This window comes from Leptodactylus fuscus, chromosome 5 (genome assembly GCF_031893055.1).
Source record: "Leptodactylus fuscus isolate aLepFus1 chromosome 5, aLepFus1.hap2, whole genome shotgun sequence".
Lineage (NCBI taxonomy): Eukaryota > Metazoa > Chordata > Amphibia > Anura > Leptodactylidae > Leptodactylus > Leptodactylus fuscus.
In genome coordinates, this window is record NC_134269.1 from 209,913,330 (window position 1) to 209,934,043 (window position 20,714).

General features: G+C 42.4%; 1 protein-coding gene across 4 annotated transcripts in view; it reads right to left on the minus strand.

Annotated features, from left to right (window-relative positions):
* Nucleotides 1-20,714, minus strand: part of FGD4 (FYVE, RhoGEF and PH domain containing 4) — a 79,879-nt gene that overhangs the window by 11,660 nt on the left and 47,505 nt on the right. For all 4 annotated transcript variants that reach the window (XM_075275178.1, XM_075275179.1, XM_075275181.1 and 1 more), the window contains exons 2-10: nucleotides 18,508-18,672; nucleotides 14,585-14,750; nucleotides 12,367-12,937; nucleotides 7,899-7,985; nucleotides 5,761-5,906; nucleotides 2,994-3,150; nucleotides 1,782-1,920; nucleotides 1,382-1,440; nucleotides 825-971 (exon numbers count right to left, since the gene is read on the minus strand). In XM_075275178.1, coding sequence (XP_075131279.1) covers nucleotides 825-971; nucleotides 1,382-1,440; nucleotides 1,782-1,920; nucleotides 2,994-3,150; nucleotides 5,761-5,906; nucleotides 7,899-7,985; nucleotides 12,367-12,937; nucleotides 14,585-14,750; nucleotides 18,508-18,672 — 1,637 coding nt within the window. The remainder of the gene's footprint in view (nucleotides 1-824; nucleotides 972-1,381; nucleotides 1,441-1,781; nucleotides 1,921-2,993; nucleotides 3,151-5,760; nucleotides 5,907-7,898; nucleotides 7,986-12,366; nucleotides 12,938-14,584; nucleotides 14,751-18,507; nucleotides 18,673-20,714) is intronic.

The window sequence follows — 20,714 nt, forward strand, 5'->3', positions numbered from 1 at the left end:
GTTCAGGAGAAATTGTGTAACAAACTGTGGGGGGGCTTTTTCTCTTTTAACCCCTTGTGAAAATGAAAACTTTGGGGATAAAGGGACATTTTAGTCATTTTTAACCTACACATCCCAAGGTTAGTAAAATCTGTGAAACGGCTATAGGGTCAAACTACTCACTATACCCCTCAAAGAATACCTTAAGGGGTCTAGTTTATAAAATGGGGTCATTTATTGGGGTTTTCAATTGTTTTGGTAACTGAAATCTTGTTGAAATGTGCAATGGGCCTAAAATATCTGCAAGCAAAATAGCACCGCGTGTACGGTACCGACTCCCATTGAAAACAATGGGAGCGTATACAGCCCGCAAAAGATCCCGCAGCGTGTACGTACCAAATGACGAGCCACAATACTCCGTGTGAACCCGGCCTAATGTAGGCAGACAGCTTTTGATACCTAGGGGCGGCATGATCGAAGAAGCATGTTGCCCTGTCGCTTCACCTCATTTTTAGCGACAGTTCATACTCAGCAGGGGGGCGACAAAAAGCACTGGAGAAAGCTCCTCCCACTAAGATAAAGCTATGAAATCTGCTTCATCTTGAACTTCATCCAAGGCATCTCATTTAGCCAACCACTATCCTGCTCTAATCTGAGGGACAAGAACCCCAAAACTTACTTCCCTTTGAAGGAGTCTTAGGTTTCAGTGACATGAGCTAATTTGCATACTTTTCCCATGATTCACTGCTCGTCAATGGATCTCTCTTCAATGAGAACCAGTATCTCCCCAAAATACCCATTACTGGTAATACTAACTGAATTATTCTTCAAATACCAACACGTACCAGAAATAGATGTCGCTCTTGAGCGGATGTGTTTCGTGCGGCCAGTTTAAGAATCTGCCCCTCCTTTATGAACTCATTGGAAGGGTGGACAATGTCTTCTTCTTCTCCCAACATCTCATACACCATCAGAAGCTTCTTCAGACTCTCCTGTAAAGTATCAGAAATCCAAGTTAATAGTAGTGATCCTGCAAGGAATAATATTTGGTACCTTATATGTTACAGGCACAGAATGACCCCAAGAAAGAAAACTGCCATAGAGGTAATGGTGATTTCCCCCATTGAGTCTCATTTTGCCCCGGGGTACACGGAGTTGTCACCTTCCAAGGGTTAAAAATGTCAACTTGTTGACATCTCCGTCACCCATCTCTGTCCATTGGTGCTGTGATGTTCCCTATAAGTTGCTCTTTAACAAATGAATGATGGTGGAGTGGGCCATGTGTCACTGCAGCGGGTGACAATATTATAGGTGCACTATATGGTACCATTATATACAGTGCAAGTATATCGGTCTTTATTTTACATGGGCACCGTATATTAATCCCATCCCATAGACTCACCATCTTCCTGATCGCTGTATTTGAGTGGCTTGCTGCCGTTGAAATAATTTCGAGGGAATCTAAATGAGAAAGTTACCGAAATGTTATTTAATTGAATACAATGATGGTGGTGAATAGACTTCTAGAACATATATATGTATAGAAATATCCAGAGAGCAGTGGAACGGCTGTCACCTAAGGGTGGCTCACTTCTGGGGTACTTATTACTATTACTGTATAATGAACCCTTTATGAGGATCCAGCATTGATTTTAGTGAGAATTGTGTAATGCTTCATTTCTCCTGTGGGGGAGCTACAGGGAAATTGAACACTTGTTGGCTTCCTCCAAAGATTGCAATACACACATACTTAACCCCTGATCTACCCAGGGGATAGCCTCATGCAATAAAAATCCTCTTACTTTCCGCATCCTTCCGGTCAAGCGAGTCTTGGGGCAGTTTGCGGAGATAGTCCTTTAAGAGCATCTCGTATCGGGGTATCCGTTGCACTGGCTCCAGCATGTGGTGTTGCAGTGTCAAACTACCGCATTTTCCTTCTCTCTGAACCAAAAAAAAAAAATACATAAGATTTGTAAATGATAAGATGTGGGTCACTCAGTGTTTGCGGTAAAATTGGGCGTTCCTATGACTTGCAGCCATGATCAATCAAAAATTTAAAATGAATAATACGTCAAACTCTTTGTCCATAGGATAAGTGTCTGATTGCTGGGTGGTCCTTCTCATTGAACCCCATCGATCACAAGAGTGTGGTCCTGTGTCCTTCATTTGGAGCAATGGTCGCACCCATCTGTGGGACTGAGAGATATCTCACTACAACACATGGACATCTTTGTTAAAGGGGTTTTCCAGGACTGCGATATTGATGACCGATCCTTAATATAGACCATATCAGATTGATCAACTGTGACACAAGGACCCCCAGTGATCAACTGTTTAAGGATTTTGCAGGACACATGCAGAACCCACTAGAACTCCCCGGCAATTTACCACCTATCTCCAATAAGCTGTTATTGTGAAAAAAAAAAAACTTCTTAAAAGAGATCTTTTCAACACTTCCATCTCTTTGCATCCAACACTGCACCTTCCACTGATTCCATCGCACTTGGAATTTTTTCTCTAGCCCTCACCATTCCCGAGTAACCATTGCTGTTCATTTAGCACAATTATGATCTCGGCTCTCTGGTGGGCGGGGCCTTGTCTTTCTACTTGAGTCAAGCACCGCCCCTAACAGTAGAGAGTATAACTGTGCTGAAACTATCAAAAGTGATTACTCGGGAATGGGGAGAGCTAGAAAAAAAATTCCAACTGCTCCTGAATCAGTGGAGCAGCGACTATTGAAGGTTGTAACAAGTTGGGGCTGGTGAAAGATCCTTTAACTCCACTTCAAATGTTTATGTGTAACTGCTGCATATCTCAACCTTACCACTAGAGGTCACTACAGGAACATAGCTTCCAACTTGGTCTAGTACGAAGTATTCCTTATATCTGACACCCTACACACGACTGTATGGGGGCCAAGAACCCAGTCTGCAAAACTCAGGGCAGGTCCTATTCCTGTGTTTTGTGGTTGGGGCTCATTCTCTTTACATGGACCCTATAGCCTAAGGCCTTACCTGAATTTCTTCAACCACATGCTTAAACTGCGTTGACCGATCCATCCACGTTTTCACCGTTTCCATGGCGTTATCAAAATTTTTGACATATTCAGCATACATTTTTAAAAAGGGCGCCAATTTTTGCAAGATGTCACCAATTCTGGGGCTGACGGACCTGTCAAAGTAGAAGTTAAGAGACGTTCAGTCCATCACCGGTACAGGCGGAAGATATATCATGGCCGCAGATTTTTTTCGATATGACATTTAATAGGGGCCTCACTTCAGAGGAGAAACAATTATGTGTCTGCGCTAACAATGTGTCTGGATAATTCCACGCTCGAGGCCTCGCCGCTAAATCAGCCCTGACATTTCCTGCTAAACGAAAACTGACATTTCATTGTCACCAGAGGCCCGGGGAAAGAATCCGCGATTGGGAAAACGGGGCCTGAGAGAATAATGTGAGGGAGATGTAATCTAAATATCACCAGAGAATATCAGCCCTTAGAGTTCTTAGACAATGCTACTAGTTGTATCTGCACCTGGGAAAGCTGGGTGACAACTATTATGGCCTATATTATGTCTACCATAGGAGAATGTGCAGGACAGTCACTGGATATGGGACAGACATCTCCCAGGGCTCTTCTAGGATTCCAGCAAAGTAAATTGTATCATCATGGACGTCCCCTTCAATTGTTATCAGGCTACACCAATGGCCGCCTCCCATTCCAGCACAAGTACAGGAAAAAAAGTTGTCAGGCCAAATCTCACTCCCTGTCTACAGACATGACAGATTCGGCGGCGTCCAGGAGACATCTGCAGACATGGCTGACCCCTCCTGAACCTGTAATTATTTCTACAGAGACGGGGGTGACAACTGGCAACTGCGCTCCCAAAGAAAGGTGTCAGGAGTGCCCTGAAGGAGAATAAACCCGTCATGGCAATGACAGCGCGGACTCCTGGATGTCCAGACTCTGTTTCCATAAGAATATCCAGATCCATTTGTATTATGATCTGAAATCTGACTAGTTCCTCCTCTCTAAGGCAGAAAACATATGACACCATCGGTTGAGCCCAGGACACAAATCCCATTCTGTTAGCGCCTCCACCCACTCCAGATCCCTAATGTCAGACTCCAAAAACACACAGTGAAGGCAAAACAAGCAGAATTAATTAAAATACTGCAGAGCTGCGATCTAGTCTTGTAAACAGTCTATGTAAACTGCAGCAGCTAAGTCTATACATTATGTAACACAAATAGTCACCAGGTAATAGGTCACATATAGAAAGAATCTACAGAAAAGAATCACTGTGTACATACACCACATGTACCGATCACGATTTACATCCTTCATACTCCAGAGCTCCACCCACTATTCCGCTGGTACAGTCACTGTGTACATACATTACATTACTTATCCTGTATTATACTCCAGAGCTGCGCTCACTATTCTGCTGGTGCAGTCACTGTGTACATACATTACATTACTTATCCTGTATTATACTCCAGAGCTGCACTCACTATTCTGCTGGTGCAGTCACTGTGTACATACATTACATTACTTATCCTGTATTATACTCCAGAGCTGCACTCACTATTCTGCTGGTGCAGTCACTGTGTACATACATTACATTACTTATCCTGTATTATACTCCAGAGCTGCGCTCACTATTCTGCTGGTGCAGTCACTGTATACATACATTACATTACTTATCCTGTATTATACTCCAGAGCTGCGCTCACTATTCTGCTTGTACAGTCACTGTGTACATACATTACATTACTTATCCTGTATTATACTCCAGAGCTGCACTCACTATTCTGCTGGTGCAGTCACTGTGTACATACATTACATTACTTATCCTGTATTATACTCCAGAGCTGCACTCACTATTCTGCTGGTGCAGTCACTGTGTACATACATTACATTACTTATCCTGTATTATACTCCAGAGCTGCGCTCACTATTCTGCTGGTGCAGTCACTGTGTACATACATTACATTACTTATCCTGTATTATACTCCAGAGCTGCGCTCACTATTCTGCTGGTACAGTCACTGTGTACATACATTACATTACTTATCCTGTATTATACTCCAGAGCTGCACTCACTATTCTGCTGGTACAGTCACTGTGTACATACATTACATTACTTATCCTGTATTATACTCCAGAGCTGCACTCACTATTCTGCTGGTGCAGTCACTGTGTACATACATTACATTACTTATCCTGTATTATACTCCAGAGCTGCACTCACTATTCTGCTGGTGCAGTCACTGTGTACATACATTACATTACTTATCCTGTATTATACTCCAGAGCTGCACTCACTATTCTGCTGGTGCAGTCACTGTGTACATACATTACATTACTTATCCTGTATTATACTCCAGAGCTGCACTCACTATTCTGCTGGTGCAGTCACTGTGTACATACATTACATTACTTATCCTGTATTATACTCCAGAGCTGCACTCACTATTCTGCTGGTGCAGTCACTGTGTACATACATTACATTACTTATCCTGTATTATACTCCAGAGCTGCGCTCACTATTCTGCTGCTACAGTCACTGTGTACATACATTACATTACATTACTTATCCTGTGCTGATCTTGAATTAGATCCTGTCATTTACTTCAGAGCTACATTTATAATTCTGCATGCATGCAAGCCTATTTTGTGGTCATGTCACCCCCCATACCAAGCCCACGTCACCTGGAGAATAATAGAGAGCTGCCGGTGATTTGCTAGCTATCACTCTCAGCCTATTTACTACTCACCATTCATTCATTCGCCCTTCAAGCTCCGGGAGCAAAAATGACGAGTGGAAACTGTGGATTGAGGAAATGTTGGAGAATATTTTGTTTGGGACGTCCACTGGGAAAGATCCTTTCTTGGCTTCATTCTCTAGAGCTTTGTTAAAGGTCTGAAATATGAAAATACAAAATTAGAAAAAAATAGGTTCTTAAAGGGAACTGGTCCCCAGTAGAGATGAGCAAAAACTGTTCGATTGAATATCAGGCCGTTCGGGGTATTCGATTGGAATCGAACACCACGAGGCAAACGCAGTAAAAATTCGTATCCCCTCCCACCTTCCCTGGCACTTTTTTTGCACCAATAACTGCGCAGGAACTACGACAACAGAAAAAGTAATTGGCTGGCTAAATCAGGTGACCTCCACTTTAGACGAATGGTGGATTTAACATTCGATTAATTTGAGACTGTGAACTATGTGACTGTGAGACAGGGACAGATGTACAGGCAGGGTTAGCTAGGAATTATTTAGGGGGGAATGTTACTCACCCAGCTCTTTGGGGCCCTATCTGGTCGGGATCCCTGTCAGCTTGCGATATGCGCGAGCTGACTTTTTCCCATAGGAATGCATTGACCAGCGTTGATTGGCCGAATGCCATATAGAGTACAGCATTCGGCCAATCAACGCTGGTTCTGCTGGAGGAGGCGGAGTCTAAGATCGGTCCACAGCAGTTTCCATTGTGGTCCAATCTCAGATGTAGCAGTGCTTCCACAGCTTTGCTACACAGTGAAGCAGCAGAGCTCAGCACACACAGAGAAGCAGCAGAGCTCAGCACACACAGAGATGCAGCAGAGCTGAGTGTGCAGCAGGGTTCAACGCACACTCAGCACTGCTACATCTAAGCAGTATTATAGGAGAAGTATTATAGTAGTTATATTCTTGTACATAGAAGCAGTATTATAGTAGTTATATTCTTATACATAGGAGTAGTATTATAGTAGTTATATTCTTGTACATAGGAGGTAGTATTATAGTAGTTTTATTCTTGTACATAGGAGTAGTATTATAGTAGTTATATTCTTGTACATAGGAGGTAGTATTATAGTAGTTATATTCTTGTACATAGGAGCAGTATTATAGTAGTTATATTCTTGTACATAGGAGCAGTATTATAGTAGTTATATTCTTGTACATAGGAGCAGTATTATAGTAGTTATATTCTTGTACATAGGAGCAGTATTATAGTAGTTATATTCTTGTACATAGGGGGCAGTATTATAGCAGTTATATTCTTGTACATAGGAGGTAGTATTATAGTAGGTATATTCTTGTACATAGAAGCAGTATTATAGTAGTTATATTCTTGTACATAGGCGGTAGTATTATAGTAGTTATATTCTTGTACATAGGCGATAGTATTATAGTAGTTATATTCTTGTACATAGGAGCAGTATTATAGTAGTTATATTCTTGTACATAGGAGCAGTATTATAGTAGTTATATTCTTGTACATAGGGGGTAGTATTATAGTAGTTATATTCTTGTATATAGGAGTAGTATTATAGTAGTTATATTCTTGTACATAGGGGCAGTATTATAGTAGTTACATTCTTATACATGGGAGAAGTATTATAGTAGTTATATTCTTGTACATAGAAGGTAGTATTATAGTAGTTATATTCTTGTACATAGGGGGTAGTATTATAGTAGTTATATTCTTGTATATAGGAGTAGTATTATAGTAGTTATATTCTTGTACATAGGAGTAGTATTATAGTAGTTATATTCTTGTACATAGGAGCAGTATTATAGTAGTTATATTCTTGTACATAGGAGGTAGTATTATAGTAGTTATATTCTTGTACATAGGAGTAGTATTATAGTAGTTATATTCTTGTACATAGGAGCAGTATTATAGTAGTTATATTCTTGTACATAGGAGCAGTATTATAGTAGTTATATTCTTGTACATAGGAGGTAGTATTATAGTAGGTATATTCTTGTACATAGGAGCAGTATTATAGTAGTTATATCCTTGTACATAGGAGCAGTATTTTAGTAGTTATATTCTTGTACATAGGAGCAGTATTATAGTAGATATTTTTGCACATCAGGGCAGTATTATACTAGTTAGTACTACTGTTTGTACATAGACATGATTACCTGTAGAAGCTCCAGCCTGCTTACATACGCTCGCTCCGTCTGTAGAAGTTCATTGGCGATCTTGTGAAGTTTCTTCTCATTTGTCTCCTAGAAAAATGGAAAGCGGTGTTTTATGAAGTGCTGCAGAGCTGTGATCTGGAGGCCGGTAATGAGATTCAGGGCTTCTATATAGCAGCAGGACACAAAGACATTGCAACATCTCAGAATAGCTTCCCAATTAGGGGTCATCTGACATTTACTCGGCTCTTTTAATGATAATCCAGAAACCGCAGGAATCCTGATGCTTGTTTATTACCGCGCTCCTATCCAGGAGAACATTATATTGATGTCGCTCTAGTCTTATAGCCATGAATCATACATCAGATAAAAGCAAGTCCTTGAGTCACCCTTGGCTGCCAAGTGGTTAAAGTTTCTCTTCAGTTTTTTCCTATTATAAATTTATTTTATTTTTTGTTTTCTTAAAGTGACCACCACATTAACGCTGCGGTTAACGTCGTCATCCCGATTCTTCTGAGTCCTATATGGCAAATCTGTCTAGTGATGTAGCAATAGTGAGTATGGGAATATGTTCCTGCTTAACTAGGGCAATTTCACATTCAGGAATCTTGGAAAGAAGGGTGATAACTCCAGTGAGAGCAAGGTTTCTTAGCAAGGGACCCAGATGGGTGTATATATAATGTTTTATTATGTGGCACTGTATTGCGGCCTTATTTAGGCACTGACACGATTAACAATATTGCTCTCTTTTTCCTAAAAATATTATCATGGGACACCCACAGTCTTTGATCTGGCCTTCAGCAAAGGTCCCCATCATATGATGACTTTAAGTTTGTTAAATATTATTGGGCACCATATGGTGTCATTATTTAGACACCTACCTGACACTGCTATTAGTATGAACTTGTGTTATTATAGCTCTCAATCTCCTTTCAGGGGCGCCCTACAGACTGTGATCTGGCCCTCAGCATAGGAGTACCACTTTCATATGTTTACTGTATGTTAAATTATTATTATCTGGCAGTGTATTGCGGCATTATTTATGCACGGATATTGTTATGGATATGATATTATGGCAGCATTGCTCTCTATTTCCTGATCTGTAGAGGTGACCTCCTCTAATACGTTTACTGTATGTTATATATATATACACTGTATAGTATTTGGCACCATTATTATGGTAGCATTATTTAGGCACTACCTGACACTGCTATTGGTATGAAATTGTGTTACTATTGCTTTCCATTTCCTTACTTTAAATGAGTGTCAGGGGTTCCCTATAGGTCAGGAGGGCTCTGCCATATGTTTACATTAAGTTATGCATTATTTGGCAGTATATGGCGGCATTATTTAGGCACTATTTTGCACAGTTATTGATATGAAATTGTGTTACTTTTGATCTCCATTTCCCTCCTTTAAAAAAAATCAGGGGGTTTCTACAGACCTTGATCTAGCCCTTCATATAGGGGGTCCCCTCTCATAAGTATACTGTATGTTATATATTATTTTACAGTGCATGGCGGTTTTATGTACATATTATACAGTCTCAAAAGTCCTTCTACCTGAAAACTGTGCCTCTAAGTATTCCGTAATTACAACTCCCATCATGTCTATTAGACTAATGGGAGATTAGCAAGTAGCAAGTAGTGTCTCTATTATCAGCCATCTCAGTCCGCTCATCTTCATCTCATCTATTTTCAGGGACATTGTGCAAACCTGAATCCGGATGGCCGATCGCCATCTCTATGATTTAGCTGTAAGCGATAAAAATTCTTCCTTCCAACACGTAGGAGACAGTACGGCCACATTTTGGGTAGTTATATGATGACACTGTCATTTTATTGTTAAAAAGTGTAGATGGATGGATGGATGGATGGATGGATGGATGGATGGATGGATGGATGGATAGATAGATAGATAGATAGATAGATAGATAGATAGATCAGAGCTGAATTGGTAAGTATATTATTTGGGGATACAGTCGTATAACGTAGTAACATTCCCAATTGAGTTATCCTAGTATGGACAGCTGCAGTCCCAGGTAAGAACACAGATCACACGTGGTAACAGTGAGCTGTATTACATGACAAACCCAGCTCTGCTACATCTTACTCACTGACATCTACTGTATTGCAGTCTTGCAGGTGATGCGTGACATATCCCCAATACTAGGATGGGATTAGCCTTTCAGACTCTCTCCTGCGTTCTGGTTCTTGACAGCAGAGACGGAGGATCAGAGAGATAATTAATCTCTATAGAGCGACCGCGCTACGGAGCGGGCCGCCAATTACAGAAGCCAGCCACTCAGCGTGTCCTATATTCTGTAGACTGCATTTTCCGATTTTTCGTTTACAGGGAGAATCATAAACTGATCCTCCATTTCAGATTGCCTGCGCAGGATACAACTGTAGCAAACCCTCAGCTATGAGAAATATTCCCACTAAACCATCCAAAAATGTAACATTATAAATATTGCTGTATAACACCATATATAGCTATGTTGCGAGTGGGATTATAGTAATAACTGTGGGGTCATCTACAATTGTGTCGATTTAGGGCAGTAAAGGGGTTAATATATATGTGTGTGTTTGTGTGTGTGTATTGGTTTCAGAGAAGGGGTTACTGTCAGGATACCCAATAGTCAGTGGCTTAGGATATGGTTATCATCAGCATCCCTAGTGGTCTAGGGCAGTGATCATGTTAATGACACCATCCTTTGAGGTCTAGAATCATGAAGGGCCTAATGTCTACATCAAACGTTCCTGCTGACCGGGCAGGGGATCACTTGATACCGGGCTGCCTGGTCATTGCAGACCTCTGTATGCTACAGTCCCCCTCACACACAGGTAATGTTATTAACTGGGGAGAAGCACTATAACTGCAATAGTACCCAAGTAGTGAAACCACAGGTAAAAGTCTCCCACACACACACACAAGTAATATTACCGGTAGGAGGGCAACATTACAGTAACGTTAAGTGCATAAGAAGAACCGTGCATCTGTGTCTGTACAGAGAGAATCGTGTACTTGTATCTATACAGAGTGAACCGTGCATCTGTATCTGTACAGAGAGAACCGTGCATCTGTATCTATACAGAGAGAACCGTGCACCTGTATTTGTAGAGAGAGAACCGTGCATCTGTATCTGTCCAGAGAGAACCGTGCAGCTTTATCTGTACATAGAGAACCGTGCATCTGTACAGAGAGAGCTGTGCATCTGTATCTGTACAGAGAGAACTGTGTATCTGTACAGAGAGAACCATGCGTCTGTATCTGTACAGAGAGAACCGTGCATCTGTATCTGTACAGAGAGAACCGTGCGTCTGTATCTGTACAGAGAGAACCACGTACTTGTATCTATACAGAGAGAACCGTGCATCTGTGTCTGTACAGAGAGAACCGTGCATCTGTGTCTGTACAGAGAGAACCGTGCATCTGTGTCTGTACAGAGAGAACCGTGTACTTGTATCTATACAGAGAGAACCGTGCATCTGTATCTATACAGAGAGAACCGTGCATCCTTATCTGTATAGAGAGAACCGTGCATCTGTATCTGTACAGAGGGAACCGTGCATCTGTATCTATACAGAGAGAACCATGCATCTGTATCTATACAGAGAGAACCGTGCATCTGTATCTATACAGAGAGAATCATGTATCTGTATAGAGAACCATGCATCTGTATAGAGAGAACCGTGCATCTGTATCTATACAGAGAGAACCGTGCATCTGTATCTATACAGAGAGAACCGTGCATCTGTATCTATACAGAGAGAACCGTGCATCTGTATCTATACAGAGAGAATCGTGTATCTGTATAGAGAACCATGCATCTGTATAGAGAGAAACGTGCATCTGTATCTGTACAGAGAGAACCGCGCATCTGTATCTGTACAGAGAGAACCGTGCATCTGTATCTGTACAGGGCGAACCGTGCATCTGTATCTGTACAGAAAGAACCGTGCGTCTGTATCTGTACAGAGAGAACCGTGCATCTGTATCTGTATAGAGAGAACCGTGCATCTGTATCTGTATAGAGAGAACCGTGCATCTGTATCTGTATAGAGAGAACCATGCATGTGTATCTGTATAGAGAGAACCATGCATGTGTATCTGTATAGAGAGAACCATGCATGTGTATCTGTATAGAGAGAACCGTGCATCTGCATCTGTACAGAGAGAACCATGCATCTGTATCTGTACAGAGAGAACCGTGCATCTGTATCTGTACAGAGAGAACCGTGTACTTGTATCTATACAGAGAGAACTCTGCACTTATATATGTACAGTCACAGTTCTCTCTCTGATCACTTTGCCCATTAGAACTCTCCAAGTAAAGACAAGGCTACAAAGTGTCTGGGATCTAAAAACCTCTGGCACCAATTAGCGACAAGATCAAGCCACCCACACGGCACATTATCAACTCAGCTACATGTCCTTCCACTGCAGAAAACAAGATCATTTAACATACCTTGACTTCTTCAGACTGACTTGACGTGGACTTGATACTGCAAGTATCGTTCTCCTCAGACGATAGTCTACGAGGGGGTTCAGTTTCTCGGTACCCCTCATTGATAAGACCTTTATGGTTGGGTAGTACAGGTTTATCCTTGGGGGTTTGAGGTACTTCTCCATTCAGGTGGTTGTCCATTTCTGCTTCACACGAAGAGGATACCTCTTGTTCAGTGGAAGGTCCTGGTGTCTCGGGGGCTCGTGTTCTTTTAGGAGATTTTGGAGGTGGTGGTGGGCCTCTTGGGCTGTGAGCAGGAGATCTTAGAGCTGGAGGTACTAGTGGTTTAGAAGAAAGTTTTTCAGTCTCAATCTTAGTCCCAGGAGAAGGTAGTGTGTCAGTTTCAACATATTCCTCTGAGTCGGGATTAACTATTCCGTTGTGCTTTGGTTTTGCTTCTTCTTGAATCTCCACACTTATGGATTGCTTGTGGAGGAGGGGGTGCTCGGTAAATGGCTTGGGTTGGAGAATTACTTTCGTTACCGTCCTGTGAGATGGTCCATTATTCAGTTCTGGACTGGTCTCAACTGAGCTGGAAAAAAAACAAAACAGAAATAGACCATGTGTAAATTACTGGTTCAAGGCATGGGTCTACTTAAAGGGATTGTCCAGGTTAGGAATCACATTTTCATACACCCTGTCAGGTGGTCTCTTCAGGACCAGGATCCTCAGCTCTTGGCGGAGTGAAGAGAAGATGCAAAGAGCGTCGCTTGCTCTGGAGGACCCTTCCTGTCCTGCAATACACAGACAACCTATTGATTTGAATAGGCGCTGTGTAATGCTTAATGTCTCCTGTGGTGGCGCTGCAGGGAAATTAAACACTTACTCTAAGATTGCCAAAAGATCACAGCTGATCACTAGGGTTTCCAAAGAGCTCATTTGCCCACAGGACCCCAGTTTTTTGTTGTTGGTTTTTTTTTTTTAATAAAGGGACCTCACCCCCCGCCATTGATTGTCCCATTTCATGGCATTGCAGTTAAGTAGTAGTGACTGTATCTTATCAGGTTCAGTTTTGGAAACAGTGCCACTCCTTACTACAGGCTGTCTCTGGTATTGCAGCTATCCCACTGAAATAAGTATGAACTGCAATACCCCCTTGATAGACACATATTGCACTGATTTGGAACAAAATAGCCATGTTCTTATTGATGGTTAAGGTTGTAGGAGGGCGTATACAAGATGCAAAATTCCCTGACTATGTTATCTAGTATCGTGGTTACAAAATACACACTGCTCAGTCCTTTGGCACAAAGCCCCACGTCCATGTGTGTTCTACAATAATTCATCACACCCTGACATACAGGAATAGCATTTCTGCAAAGGAAACCGTTTGTGTCCAGGTGCTAAGACACCACCAAAGGGAACGGCTGCATAGGAAGGCACAGGCTCTTCCTCAGCTCCACCTAGATGTCACCACATGTGCAGAGGAAGGACCTAGCTAAGAACAAGGATATGCGCCGAGTGGCCTGCCAACGGATAATAGACAACCATAACCTATCACCTTAAATTATGAGTGTTACATAAGCAAGAGGGCAAGGGTTAAAGAGATTACAGCGACTATGTTCTTGGGATAAGGATATTAAAAAGATATTGTTGCTGATGTAAGGAAGAAGCTCCATACTTTATTACAGTGGAAAATTCCATAGATATTCAGGTTCAAAGATTAATATTTGGTCTGAATGAACTGTTACAGGTGGTGGCGCTGTTGCATTGGCATCTATGGATAGATTTGTGGTGAAAAAGGGTATTGCAAGCGATAATTTTCTTACAAAATTGTATACAGGATTAGAAAAAAACGCTTTCTTCCAAAAATGACACCATATCAACAGGTAAGTCAACGGGATTCACTTCAATGGAGGTGAACTGCAACACCAGACTTAATCCATGGCCTGACGTGAGGCTGTTCTAGGCAAGGAACCTTAGGCCCAACACTGAGTATATCTAAGGAAAGTTAGATCCCAACTTCAGTTGTGCAAAAATTTGACATCTTACAACTCGCACCCATGAAGGGTAAGGGAAAATATTTTAGGGTATGGAGAGATAATGTCAAGGTGATAATAGCCACTGACTGTTACGATGTAGAAACCATACTGTAAGAGTGAAGACAAGGAGCAGAGCTCTTACAAGAGACATGTATGTGACCGATCAGTTTTGAAGAACTTGTACCAAGAATACTAACTTGCTGCCTTCAAAGCGGCTGATGAGGTCGGAGATCTTGCTCGACTTCTCTCCTGTCGGTGTTGCGCATTCATCCATCCTGGGACGGGCCCGAGGAAAGGTCTTGTTAGGGTTTTGGCTCTTGAATGGTGATGGAGAGGACGGCAGATCTGAAGGCTTTGGTGGTACTGTCACAAACAGAAATGAAATGTAGGATTAGCCATTTAGATGAAGGATCTTGGGAACAAAAATTGGAATAATAAAATTTTGGGAGCCCCCAACTACCTCTACAGCCAGTGGCGTAACTACCGCCGTAGCAGCAGAGGCAGCTGCCACAGGGCCCGGGACATTAGGGGCCCAGTGACAGCCACTACCGCTGCTATCATTATACTCGGGGGGGGGTCTTTTTGGACCACTAGGGGGGATAATACTGTGTGCAGGGGCCACTATAAGACATAATACTGTGTGCAGGGGCCACTATAAGACATAATACTGTATGCAGGGGCCACTTTCTGGTACAATACTGTGTGCAGGGGCCACTATGGTGGATAATACTGTGTGCAGGGGCTACTATAAGACATAATACTGTATGCAGGGGCCACTATAAGACATAATACTGTATGCAGGGGCCACTATGGTGGATAATACTGTGTGCAGGGGCCACTATAAGACATAATACTGTGTGCAGGGGCCACTTTCTGGTACAATACTGTGTACAGGGGCCACTATAAGACATAATACTGTGTGCAGGGGCCACTTTCTGGTACAATACTGTGTGCAGGGGCCACTATGGTGGATAATACTGTGTGCAGGGGCTACTATGGGGCATAATAGAGCGCGCAGGAATGTGTAGGAGGGGGTCAGTCGAGGTCTTCAGCGTCGGTGTCCGGGGGGGGGGGGGGGGGGGCATATCAAAAGTTCGCCACGGGGCCCCGCCGTTCCTAGTTACGCCACTGTCTACAGCTCATATTGAACAGAACTCTACCTGTATAAATTTGTATGTAGGGAGACTAGCGAAAAGTAGAGCAGAGATGAACGGGAGTAAGACTGTAGGATCAGACTACGCAAAGTTTCTTGTAGTCTGTAACCATGGAAACGCATAGGTCTGCATAGAGACTGTATAGACCATCATAAATTTGCTATCACAATTTTTTTTGTACAAAGTTTTATTTATATTTGTTATGAAATTCAGTGAAACTACAGAAAAGCAAACTTGACGGATTTGCCACGCAAGGGTGAGCGTCTCATCAGGCGGTTTTCTTTTAGGAATACCTAATGAGGAAAACATATATTCAATTTCTTACATGAACCTGATAAAACTCCAGACGGTGTCTCGCTACGTTTCAGGGATTGGTTTCCTTTCTTGATAAGATCCTGACGATGAATTTATTTTATACCTCAATCAAACGGTTCGCCCGAGTGAAACGTAAGAGCTCGCTGCACCAGCACTTTCTACAGGCCTCGCTAAAAGGCCAGCCGGAGGAAATGGCGCCCCTCCCAGGACAGCTAGGAATAATGACTCAAACACACGTCTGTGAGCCGAGGACTAGAGAAGGTGATAAGATAAAGGGCCAAGATCTGTAACTATTGGTTAGAGTGACCCTCGTAGAAGGACTCCAGCCATTGGATAATTTTATGAATAAGGACTTGACAGACCCATTTGGGGCTATTATCAAGTTTATAAATAATGCCGCCATACAATGTACCCAAAACCTTGCTGCATCTCTGTGTGCATCACTAATTCCACCATAGAGAATACATGAAAAAAAGATGCCAAATTATACACAATTGTGCACAACTTAATAATGCCACCATACACAGCATATAAATAATGATGCTAAGTATTACATATAAATGATGCTGCTATACTATACACATTGCAACATTGTCTAGGAGCACAGTTAGGTGTAGTGTACTCATAATTAATAACACCACACAGTGCATATAAATGACGATGCCATACCCCACGTGTGTATAATGCTATACTATACACCTAACCATGTCAAACCACTGCTTTCAAATTTGCATACTGTACACAAAACTAATGTTGCTGTATAATACATATAAGTAATGCTGCCATACCATACATTGTATAATGGTGCACATAGACAATGTGGCTATACTGTGCACATAACTAATGCTATTATACAGTACATATAAATAATGCTGTCATACTACACATAAATACTGCAAAACTACACACCCAACCTATGTCACCATAAAGTGCATATAAATAATACTGCCATACTATATACATAACCACTGCAATACTATATACCTAACCTATCTAATCTTACAGTACATATAAATACCATAATGCTGCCATGCTATATACATATATACTGCAATACTACATACCTAACCTATACCACCATACAGTACATATAAATAAAGCTGCCATGCTATCTACATATATACTGCAATACTACATACCTAACCTATGCCACCATACAGTACATATAAATAATTCCGCCATGCTATATACATATATACTGCAATACTACATACCTAACCTATGCCACCATATAGTACATATAAATAAAGCTGCCATGCTATATACATATATACTGCAATACTACATACCTAACCTATGCCATCATATAGTACATATAAATAAAGTTGCCATGCTATATACATATATACTGCAGTACTACATACCTAACCTATACCACCATATAGTACATATAAATAATGCTGCCAGACTTTGCAACTAAATAATTCCGACATACAACAATAACATGATAGCCAGAGCGGCATTGATGACAGTCCCATGGAAATCCCCCCCATTGACATCACCATCATAGCCATAATAGTGAACCATGAAAACCTTCACAGCAATATACAATTGGGAATATTACAATTATTACCCTCTACCTAGAAAGATAAGCAGACATCTGCCTGCCCAAGCATCGGGAAACCTTCAGTGAAGTCGCACATGGCCGCCGGGGGGGCCAGAGGGGCATCCTGCGGCTACATCTATTGCTGGATGTGGCTATTGCTCCTTAGGGATTCCAATCTGTCCATCTACTGATGACATCTCATAGGTCAGGCCTGTCCTTTCCTCCACCCTGCTGAGTCAGAACTGTCCTGCTAAGGTGGGGCACAGCAGGGTAACGCCAAGTGCCAAACAGAGGACTGCATGTGCTACATAAGGTCACACGATAACTCTGCTGAGTGACATATAGCTCCCTAGCCTGCGTATACCGTATATACACAAGATAAGGGTCTGCGTTACTATTCACTCGCTCGTTACTATGAAGCACTGAACTGATTAGTTAGTGCTTGGAAACAATAACACGCAGTGGAGATGGCGGGACCGTCACAGAACACCCTCATCGTCACTCTCAGGATAATGGGGGGTACCTGAGGTTGAACCCTTATGACCAGTGATAGACCATCACTTTGTAAAATGAGAATATCCCTTTAAAGAGGACTTGCCACGAGATCTGAAAAGCCCAATGGCACAAATCATCTGATCGGCGCCGTCACCCTGAGCATTTTGGTGCTTTGTTTATCCAAAACTGTTCAGCTATTCCAAAGATATAAGCCCTGTTAGTTTTTATGCCAATTAGGATCTACTAGCCAAGTGGGCGGTAACATTGTATGACATACAGCAGGCAGAGAAACCACAGTGTTACCGACCACGTGACCCCAATTTGCATCAAAACTAACAGGGCTTATATCTTTGGAATAGCTGAACGGATTTGGATAAACAAAGCACCAAAATGCTCAGGGTGACAGCGTTGAACAGATGATGGATGTCATTGGGGTTTTCAGACCTGCTGACCAGTCTTCTAAGTGTGTTGTCGGACTCCCCCAGGTACTAGGGCTCGTGTTCGACGTCTAGCTTTTCACCCCTACGACTGCAAACAATATAAAGTAACAATGGAGAGATGGCTTAATAGAAGGCAAACAATACAGTAACAGACAAAAGTGAGTGTTTACATTTTGGCTTTGGACTTCTCCCTTCGTTCTTGGGAAACTCCCGTCCTTTTACGCCCTGGTTGTAGTCATTTCGTGCGCCGCTTCTCTCCTGCTCCACCAGTTTGTCTGTGCTGGTGGAGATCGGCTTCCAGATGGGAAGGATGCGGGGACAGTTCACGCTGTTGCCTGCAGGACAAGGAATGAAATGGATGAGCTCAGAAATAAGTAAAAAACAAGAGAAAAACAAAGTATAACTGATCAAAAATGAAAAGAATCTCGTAGCCTATAGGAGTACCTCTCTGTGCTGAAGACACCCAATAAGGCCGAAACAGACTTTCCATGGGAGAGATCTTATAGTATAGAGTCTGTTTAGTTCTTTTTTAGATAGATTTTTTTTGGGAATCTAATATGGTTGGAGGTGAGGTACAAAAGAAAAAGGTAGCCCCATAGTAGAGGTAAAATTGGGTTCCCATTATGGTGCTAGGTTTGCCACCCAGTTCAGTGGACCGATCCATGAACAATATAGTTCCTCCGATGTGTGGAACCATGACAGGTATTAGTAGTATCCAGGGCTGGGCCCCTTCTATCCAAGGGCCCAGTGGTATGGCACGATTTAACAGAACCTGAGCTAAGATGGCGCGGCCTGACCAGTACCCCATCTACGGATCCATCTGTTTCTGGCTTTGTGCACTGTGTTGAAAACAGCCGATTGGTGGAGGTGTTGGGCAGTGTCCGACTGGCCCACCGGAGTACCAGGGGATCCTCCGGTGGACCCAGGCTTTATTGTATAATGGTCCAACAAAAAACTGAAGGGTACTGTGGTCTGTTAGAGAGTGGGCCCACAGGATCATTTTATCTAGCGGGCCCAAGGAACCTCCGTCAAACACTGGTATTGGATTGAGCTCAGTCTATCCAAGGGCCCAGGGATCTGCCTCCATGGTTGCCCAGGGTATAGCTTTCCTGTCTACCTATGCATAGGATAATAGTTTGGTCACTTTACAGGTAGGTACAGAGATGTACCTTGAACCTCCCAATGCAAAATATTTAATGGAGCCCCCCACTTATCTGTAATATTGGTATCATCTTATGTGTTTGAGAGGTCTTCGGGCCCTCCTGAGGCTTCTGGGCCTTGTAGCAGTTGCCAGCACCTATACCTTCACCCCTGGATAGGTAGATCTGCCACTCAGCTGATCAGGAAGCCATATTGATTATCGCCCAATCTAACTCAAGACGCCCATATATATTAGGCCAAAACCAGAGATTAAATTTTAACACCCATTCCTTCTTTTCTCAGGGGACACAAGCCACCACCAGAGGTCTCTGACTGTCGATTACCCCCCTCTATCTTTTACAACACATGCACAGTCAGCCAAGCCAAGCATGCATGTGTATGGGGACATCAAAAGGAATAGCTGTTAGCCAAACAACCTACTGGAGATGTATGGCCGCCATAAGAGGACGCCTCGAGCACTTGCATTCAACGATGAGATGTTCTTGATCTTTTACGAGGTAGGTTTTTTTATTACTTACGTCCATCATGCCATTAGCAGAGAGGCTCTGCCCAAACCTGACTCATCCCAGATAATGGCTGCTAATGTTCATGCGGGGAAATTTTTGGTTTTTTTTGCAAGAAAGCTCCTCACACTTATTAACTTGTTTTGTACTAAATCGACTTGAAAATTGATGTTTTTCTATGAATCCACCACAAGCCGTCCGTCTCTTACTGAGCAGGATTACTAAGACGTCAATGGCGTAAATGACTGTGAACTTGGAAAACAATCATTATGGCGGAGGGAGAAGGTCAGGGTTGTTGTTGAGTCTTCGAGAAGATGAAAGTATTCATTATAAAGCCGAGACAAGCAACATACGGGTTGCAGAAGGGTTCTCATACACCATGTCTAGGGTTGAGCCGATCTTGAGATTTCAGGATCGACTTTAAAATCTGATTTCCGATCATTTTCCAGCCGATCCCGATCATGAAATTTGCTCGATCGCCGATCGGGATCCGATCTTTCCCGATCTCTCAACCCTTGCCATGTCTGTGGATTGTCGTCATATTACGGTCTTATTCCTACAGGAACTTTTTGTGAATGGGCCATACATCATCTCTCATGAATTAATGATCCAGCTCTTCTAACATGCCAATATCATACACATGCATTACGTGATACAGGAAACCAATTTAGTAGGGGAACCTCATTTACACACCAGCAGATCCTTAGCCAGCA